Source organism: Kryptolebias marmoratus, linkage group LG17 (assembly GCF_001649575.2).
Source record: "Kryptolebias marmoratus isolate JLee-2015 linkage group LG17, ASM164957v2, whole genome shotgun sequence".
NCBI lineage: Eukaryota > Metazoa > Chordata > Actinopteri > Cyprinodontiformes > Rivulidae > Kryptolebias > Kryptolebias marmoratus.
This window is the reverse complement of record NC_051446.1, coordinates 26,723,014-26,730,931: the sequence shown is the minus strand read 5'-3', so window position 1 is coordinate 26,730,931 and position 7,918 is coordinate 26,723,014. Positions and strand designations below refer to the sequence as shown.

The window sequence follows — 7,918 nt, the reverse complement described above, 5'->3', positions numbered from 1 at the left end:
GGCGGCCCCGGCGAGCAGGACTGCGCCGAGGGCATGGAGTGCGTCCTGAGCGGCGGCGGCGGCGGCGGCGGCGGCGGCGGCACGGAGGCGTCCGCCACCGTCAGGAGGAGGGCCAAGGCCGGCGTGTGCGCGTGCAGCAGCTCGGAGCCGGTCTGCGGCAGCGACGGGGTCTCCTACCGGAACATCTGCGAGCTGAAACGGGTCAGTAACCGCGCCGCCAAGCTGCAGCAGCCGCCCGTCATCTTCATCCAGAGGGGAGCCTGCGGCAAAGGTGAGCGCTGCGTGCGCGTGCGCGGGACAGGTGACAGGTGCGTGCGCGTCCGTGCGAGGCAGGTCATCAGCGGGAACTAGTTAAGAAAACTCTAACCAACACTAGTTAACTCATTCTTTAAAGTGTCTAAACTCGACCTACAGGTAACTAGTTAAGGATGGTAACAAGGTCTGTGTTACCTTGTTGGAACTTTTTTAGGTGTCAGGACTGTAGACTAAACTAAACTAAACTAAACTAAACTAAACTCAACTAAACTCCAACATGTCTGATTTCTGTTTTCAGTTCTGTCAGATTTGATTCAGATGGACAGAGTTCAGGTGTTGTTATTATTATTATATGAAGCTGAAAAGCAGGCAAACATCCACAGACACTTGAAGGTCAGAAACAAACTGGACCAGCTCTGATGGACTCCACAATCAGACTTCAGTTTGTCCCTTCTCAGCCACCGTAGATGTGTTGGTACAACAGAAAGTTTTCTTAGATAATATTTATAATAATAATAATAATAATAATAATTTGTTGCATTTCTGCCCTGATTGTGGAAACATCTCTCAGTTATGACCAGGATTAGTTTTTGATGAATTTATTGTTACATTATTTAATCTTTTTGTTAAAAATACTAACATTTACTTTGAAGAGACTAATTAAAGGTAAACTTAAAGCTAAATGTCTTCTTTATGAAGCACAGAGAGAAATGTGTAACTGATGCAGGTGAGTTTTTCTCCAGCAGTGAGCTGAAGGCAGACTTTAGTTTTTATTCTAGTAAAAGTTTGCAGCAAATATTAGAAATGTGTCCTCGCCGTCTGCTGAGTGGCGCCGTACTCTGCAGGAAACTGAAAATGGGTTAATTTTTCTGATCGTAGCGAGGTCATCAGAGTCAGGAATGACGTCTCTGCAGCTGTGAACACACTCATCTGTTAAATAAGGTCACTCCTCCTCCTCCAGCTTTAATCTGCTCATCCAAAAAGCACGACACATTTATATTCATCAGGTACTCTTCTTCCTGATTGGAAATCTGACAGCTGTTGATTCGTGCTCCTTAAACCGACACAGATGGAGATCCCAGCTCTGCAGATCAGAATCTTTGTCTTATCTGTGCTCCGTGTGCAGACATGTTTTCATAGTGACTCAGCTCTGACTGCAGCTGCAGGAATTTATTCTAAACGATAGCCTGAAAAGCTGAGCATTGTTTGGTAGAAAGTGTCGAACGTTGTGTGTGAAATGTTGTCATCCGGCAGGAATGTGAGCAGAAGGTGCTTGTGCTGCGTTCAGGGACACCTGATCTGATCTGCTGCTGTGTGCTGCGTTCAGGGACACCTGATCTGATCTGATCTGCTGCTGTGTGCTGCATTCAGGGACACCTGATCTGATCTGATCTGCTGCTGTGTGCTGCGTTCAGGGACATGAGAGGCTGGGCTGTCATTTGGTGTCTGACTAAAACTCCTGTAATCAACTGGCAAACCATCATTCCTGCAGCCTTTCACACACACACACACACACACACCTCCAGAGGTGGACTCGTCAGTTTGGAGACGACCTGTCGACCTGAGCCTCGTCTCACAGAAGAAATCAGATTTAAACCGTGACTGCAGTGACGCCTCTCAGACACCCGACAGTTTGAACTTTGAACTGTTGATGTGAAGGAGACTCCTGATCTGACAGCAGCAGGAAAAAATGATTTATTCTGTTTAAATGTTTGGGATAAAAACGCAGCAGATGGAGATAATGGTAATTTATGTTTATTACAGCAGCTCTAATGGAAGTTTAACGCTCAAATCAAAGACAGATAAAGTTCCTAAAACTCTGCTGACAGACAGCTTTAACCTCTCAGAGAGAGAAACAAACGTTTGATGGATAAAATATGAAAAATGTTGAAGGAGCTGCTTGTTGTTTTGTTGTTGAAGTGAAGCGAGCGCGTCTCCACGAGGATCTGACTGAGATAATCTGAAATATGTGAAATCAGTCCGATCCTGCAGACAAACTGAGACATGTCTCCACCGGTGTCTCGCTCTTTGTCTCTGCTGTGAAAATGAAGCACCAGCGGTTTGATAAGACATGAATGTCTGGTGTTTTGTTTAACTTGAATATTTTAATGGAGTCTCTGTTAACTCTTTTTATTCTGAATTTGTCCTGTTTCCTTTAGGACAACCTCGAGGCTTCTGGTTAATCACTGAAAGTCTGTTTATGGCTTTCAAATTAAAACATAATGAAACTGTCACTGCGAGGATCTTCCATCCATTGGAGGCTTTTTTCTGTCTTGAATTCTCCTGATTTAAATCCCCAGATTAACAGACTCCCCTCTCGTCTGAGTGTTATTCCTACAGAAGCTGCCCCATTACCCTGATCCATCTCACGCTCCGTTTACTCCACCCAAATAAACCCAGACTGGATCTGTTTAATCCTCCCGCACGGCCGCTGCACCTTGACTGCGCAGCCTAAAGCTCAGGTTTAAGAGTTTAATTAGCTTTATTTGTCACTAAGTTTGCTCTAAATTATTGTGCGTTATCATTGAGTTAATAGTGCATTTGGCCTGCTGTAAGAGTGCTCAGCTCAGAAAGGAGGAAATGCTTAATTACTGGTCCCAGCAGATCTAACTGAAGGGCAAACTTATCTGAGAAAAAGAAAGCTTTGACAGATGTTTGGTACATCTGGAGTCAAACCAAACAGGGATTACACGGGATGCAGAGGACAGTTAAATATTCTTCTCTCATCTCCTTGTATCTCCTCATGCTTTGGGTTTAGAAGAGAAGACAAGCTGCAGCTGCTCGGACCGTGGTCCTACACTATCTACACTCAACATCTGCATCTGGTTCATCACACCAGCTGCAGTTTGGGTCCATTTGCATCCATCAAAAGCCGCTGATGATTCAAGCTGATTCATCTTTTATCCAATCTGCTGACATGAATGCAGCTTTCAGCTCTCAGTTTGATCTGACATGTTTGAGTCTGAACCACAAACATTATTAGATGCAACTACAAAACTCAGGTCTGAGTAATAATCATGTTAAAGTCAGTTTCCTTGGAGAAACAATGCCTGTTGAGGAGAAGTCAGCGGTACAGAGTTCCAGTGGACCTCGTCTGTTTGTTTAAGAAGTAAAACCAAGAACCGTCCTCAGTAACACGATGCCATGAACCCACACTGTTTTCCTCCGTTTCAGGTCAGCAGAACCCAGACAGTCTTCGATACAAGTACAACTTCATCGCTGACGTGGTGGAGAAAATCGCTCCTGCTGTTGTTCATATTGAGCTGTTCCGCAAGTAAGAAGACCTTCAGATTAAAGGGCAGCAGTTATCAGTTGTTAGTACCGGTTCTGCTGTTCTTGTTACCATTTATTCAAAATCCTAACAACTGCTGAAGATGAAGGTTGAGGTAGAGCCTGAAGATTCTCTGAGTCCATCTGTCCAGATAAAACTACAACATTTGAGTAAAATGTGATAAAAAATATGCACAGCCCTCAGGAACAGGGTTCCTCATAGGTTCCTAAGAACAGTGAGAAGGTTTTATTGGTTCTTGGAACAATCAGGAACTCCCTCTCTGTGTGGGCGCTGCAGGAACTCAGAGTAACTCAGCTGCTCTCCTTCAGGTCTTTAATCCAACCTGTTTCTATTCAGGATGATATTCTCCAAGCGGGAGGTGGCCGTTGCCAGCGGTTCTGGTTTCGTTGTGTCTGAGGACGGCTTGATCGTCACCAACGCCCACGTGGTGGCCAACAAACACAGGGTGAAGGTACGGAAAGCACCAGGAAGACTCACAAACGTTAAGGTTTTGAAGCCGGTTCTTTGTGACTCAGAGAAGAAAAGGAGCTTAAATGTCCTCAGTTTGACTTTATTCCTAAGACAGAAGGAAACTTTAGTGTCGAGCACATAAAGCCGATACTGTCACAGCTGAGGTCTTGTTTTTATGTGGGATGTTGTTGCCATGGATACGAGTTTGTTTTTTGAAACTTCCTGCAGGTGGAGCTGAAGAGCGGCGCCACGTTTGACGCCAAGATCAAAGATGTTGACGAGAAGGCCGACATCGCGCTCATCAAGATTGATGTCCCGGTGAGCAGAGGGGTGATTAGTGTTCATCCTTTTCTTTAACTTTTCTTCATAAAGTGTTCAGGAGCTCGGGAGTTTTAGAGTGGGTTTAAACTGAAAACTGTGGAGTTTTTAAGCTTTTAAACTGCAGAGAGGTGCTCCATTTATATGAGCTGAACTCACATGCAGATCACTCTCCCTCCTGAGGCTCGTTGGAGGTTTGGTTGGCCTGATCTACGTTCAAGCAATAAGTCTGGGCACAAAGCTCCGCCCCTTAAAGGGAGAATACAAAGCTCCGCCCTCTTTTGGGTAGAAACGCCCGCCCTGCTCATAGTTAATAAAACTCCTGAAGTATTCACAGAGAAAACAACTTTAAATAAATGTTAATCAAACTGACAAACAGCGCCACCTAGTGGTCTGATGTCTCATCTCCAGACATGCAGTGAATCATTTCCCACAGTTCTTCTTTATTATTCTACTTCATTTAGCAGTTTGGCTGTTGGTCACGAGTTACAGTAAACTAATTAAATCAAGATTATTACAGCGTGGTTTAAAATGACTCCAAAACCAGTAAAATCCTACTTTAGTACAAGTATAAGTAAGTTTAACTGATTTTATCCACATACTCATTAGTTTTATCTAAAACAACGCTGTTCAGCAGTTAATTCATCTCTCCAGATGCATTGAAACATACATCTGAATTTACAGAAACATGGAGACACAAAAAGCTTCTTATTTCATCTGTTTTTCAATCCTAGATTTGATTCTTTATCATTTTCTATAAACTTGTTTTATTCCCTGTAAACTGATTCCTGACTTTCCTTGCCTTGTTTTATTTTCCAACACAGACAGCTAAGTTCAGGTATTTATTCTCTTCTTGCAAAGTGTAGATTTCCTGAGAGGAAAGTCTGGTTTTAATTTGAGCCCAGTGGGATTTTGAGGCGAGGCGCTTCAGCAAAATAACGTCATGACTCATGAAAGCGTTCATCTGTGCAGCAGGTCAGCAGACTCTCAGAAACAGCTTCATGTGGGTCAAATCTGCTTTGAATATTTTGGAAACTCTTTGTTTGGTTTTCCGATGACCAGACAACCAGGTTCAGACGGGAATGGGAGGTTTTCCACAACATTTCTGTGGTGGAAAATGATTTTCAGAAAACAACTTTTAGAGCCTTTCTGCCCAGTCGGAGTTTCTTCATCCTGCCTGGTTTTATTTGACATACTGAGAAATAATTTCTAAAATATTTCCTTGGATTTGAGGGTTTTTTGTTTGCCTGATCTCTTCAGAATCACAAACAGGCGGGAAGGTAGAGGGAATGAAGTCCAGCTGCTCAGAGGGATTTATGTAACTCAGATTTGGATTCATTTCAGAACGTGGAAAACAAGATTTAGTGACTATTTCACTTAAAGCTATAAAATCTGCCACACATGTTTCTCTTTTTCCTAGAAACTCTGCAGTGTTTCTTCTTGAAGAATTTATTGTCATCTTAACTTCTTGAGGTCTTCAGATTAACCCTTCGAGTCAGACGGACCTGAACTTGTTAGGCTTCTCATCCTGTCTTTAGTTACGAGAGCTTCAGGAGGGTTAAATATGAGACGTAAAAACAAGGCTTGAAGGGAGATTCTTCCTCAGTTATATAAAGCAGATTATATTGGATGTTTGATCTTTTATGTTCTGTGTTTAGCCTTTTTAGGACTGGAAAACATTCTGCTTTTACAAACCAAAAACAGTTAAAGCTCCATCCAGCTGAGATCTGCCCTCCTCCACAAAGATCTCATCATCAGGAGCTAATGTTTTGGTGTGTTTGAGTTCTGCATGTTCCTGCTGAGGCATCCATCCTGGGAGCATGTGCAGACAGGAGCTGTCTCGATCCGATCAGTGAGGCCTTGTGGCGATATTTCACCTGGTGTTCAGTGTGCACGTGTCCGTCAGCAGCTTCTGATCAGCTTCAACAGGCCGGGACGCCTGAACGCTGCCAGCAGCACGTGATCTGTTTGATTTATGAGTTCTACCTGGAGTTCTCCTCCGAGCAGCAAAGTTCTGCTCTGTTTAAGCTGAAGCTCAGAAGAGAGGCAGAGAGAGAAGAAGGAACAGTTAGAACAGACAAAAAATGTTGTAGTTGTAAATTGTTATCAAATAAAAGTATAAATATATTAGATTTGTGCAGCAAACAGTTTGACCTGTCAGGAAAATAAATCTACAGAGATGTTGAAGGTTCCAACATCCATCAAACTTCTTCTCTAAAGACCAACAGGAAGAATGTCAGCTGTAACAGAACCAGGCTCTTATTTTGAAGAGCTTTATTGTGAAAGTCCAGGTCCAGTCCTCTTCCTGTTCCTCTGAATCCTCCTGAACATCAGAGCTCTGATTAGAGACGACAGGAAGGATCTGTGGGGGCGGCCATGATGGAAACACAGGACGAAGAAAAGCATGCTGGGTAATGTAGAAGCTGCTGAGGAGCTGGTTGCCATGGTGACTCCCAGGGAGGGACAGCACCTCAGTCAGAAACACAGAGTAAAAAGTAAACCTCAGACAAACAGTCAGAACTTCTTGACCCGTGAGCAGCAGAAGGTTCTGGTTGATGGTTCTACAGGGTTTATGGAGCAAAAGCCTTCACTTCCTGTTTGGAGAGTTGGGGTGTGTGACCTCTGACCTCTGACCTCTGAGAGGAACCTATCAGTCCTCCAGCAGAGAGACACACTGGGTGGAAGGAGACAGAAACACCTATGATTGGATGTGTAAACTGGAGAAGATGTAAAACCTGAGTTCAGTCATAGAAGTTTAAAAAGTGTTTAAACTCTGAATGATGTTTCTGCTGAAGGCTTCTCTGTTTGATCTTTGCATGTGGTCGTTTACTCGCAGGCTGCCCTGCTGGTGTCCTGAAAGTGATTACTAAGCTCAGCTTCTCCACTTTGTAATTTCACCCAGACGGATGACTGTCATCCTGAAAACCAAGGAGTGGGAAGTAAGGTCATGTTCCTGGTGGGTGGACCTCAGCAGGGTGGGATGAGAGCTGCAGAAGGTTTGAGTTGTGTTGGTAGATCAGGAAACAGAAGCTTTCTGTTCAGCTGAGGGACATCTGAATGGATCCATTCAGAACCAGGACTCACATGACTGATGGGGAGTAAGAGTTAGTTTGTTTTAAGGTTTAGAACCTGAACTCATTCAAGTGAAGAGTTAGCTGGACTTTATAGCTCACAAACATGACATTTACAAAACAAACTCAAAACTTATCTGATTTATCAAATAACAACATTTTAGAACTCATCAAGATCCAAACGTGATGCAGCACTGCTTCAGTTTCAATCACACCAGCTGCAGACTTAATGATGGATGGATGGATGATGGATGGTGGATGATGGATGATTGATGGATGATGGATGAATGATGCAGGATGGATGAATGATGGATGATGGATGGATGGATGGATGATGGATGATGGATGGATGATGGATGATGGATGGATGATGGATGGATGGATGGAGGATGGATGATTGATGGATGATGGATGGATGGATGGATGATGGATGAATGATGCAGGATGGATGAATGATGAATGATGGATGATTGATGGATGATGGATGATGGATGGATGGATGAATGATGGATGATGGATGGATGATGGATGA

At 43.6% G+C, this 7,918-nt stretch overlaps 1 protein-coding gene across 2 annotated transcripts in view; it reads left to right on the top strand.

Moving 5' to 3' along the window:
- htra1b (HtrA serine peptidase 1b) overlaps nt 1–7,918 on the top strand; it is a 37,569-nt gene that overhangs the window by 376 nt on the left and 29,275 nt on the right. The window contains exons 2-5 of one of the 2 annotated variants that reach the window (XM_017440039.3): nt 1–271; nt 3,430–3,529; nt 3,884–3,998; nt 4,226–4,315. In XM_017440039.3, the coding sequence (XP_017295528.1) occupies nt 1–271; nt 3,430–3,529; nt 3,884–3,998; nt 4,226–4,315 (576 nt within the window). Of the gene's footprint in view, nt 272–3,429; nt 3,530–3,883; nt 3,999–4,225; nt 4,328–7,918 lie in introns of both variants that reach the window. The other variant, XM_037980886.1, reaches the window with a different exon arrangement.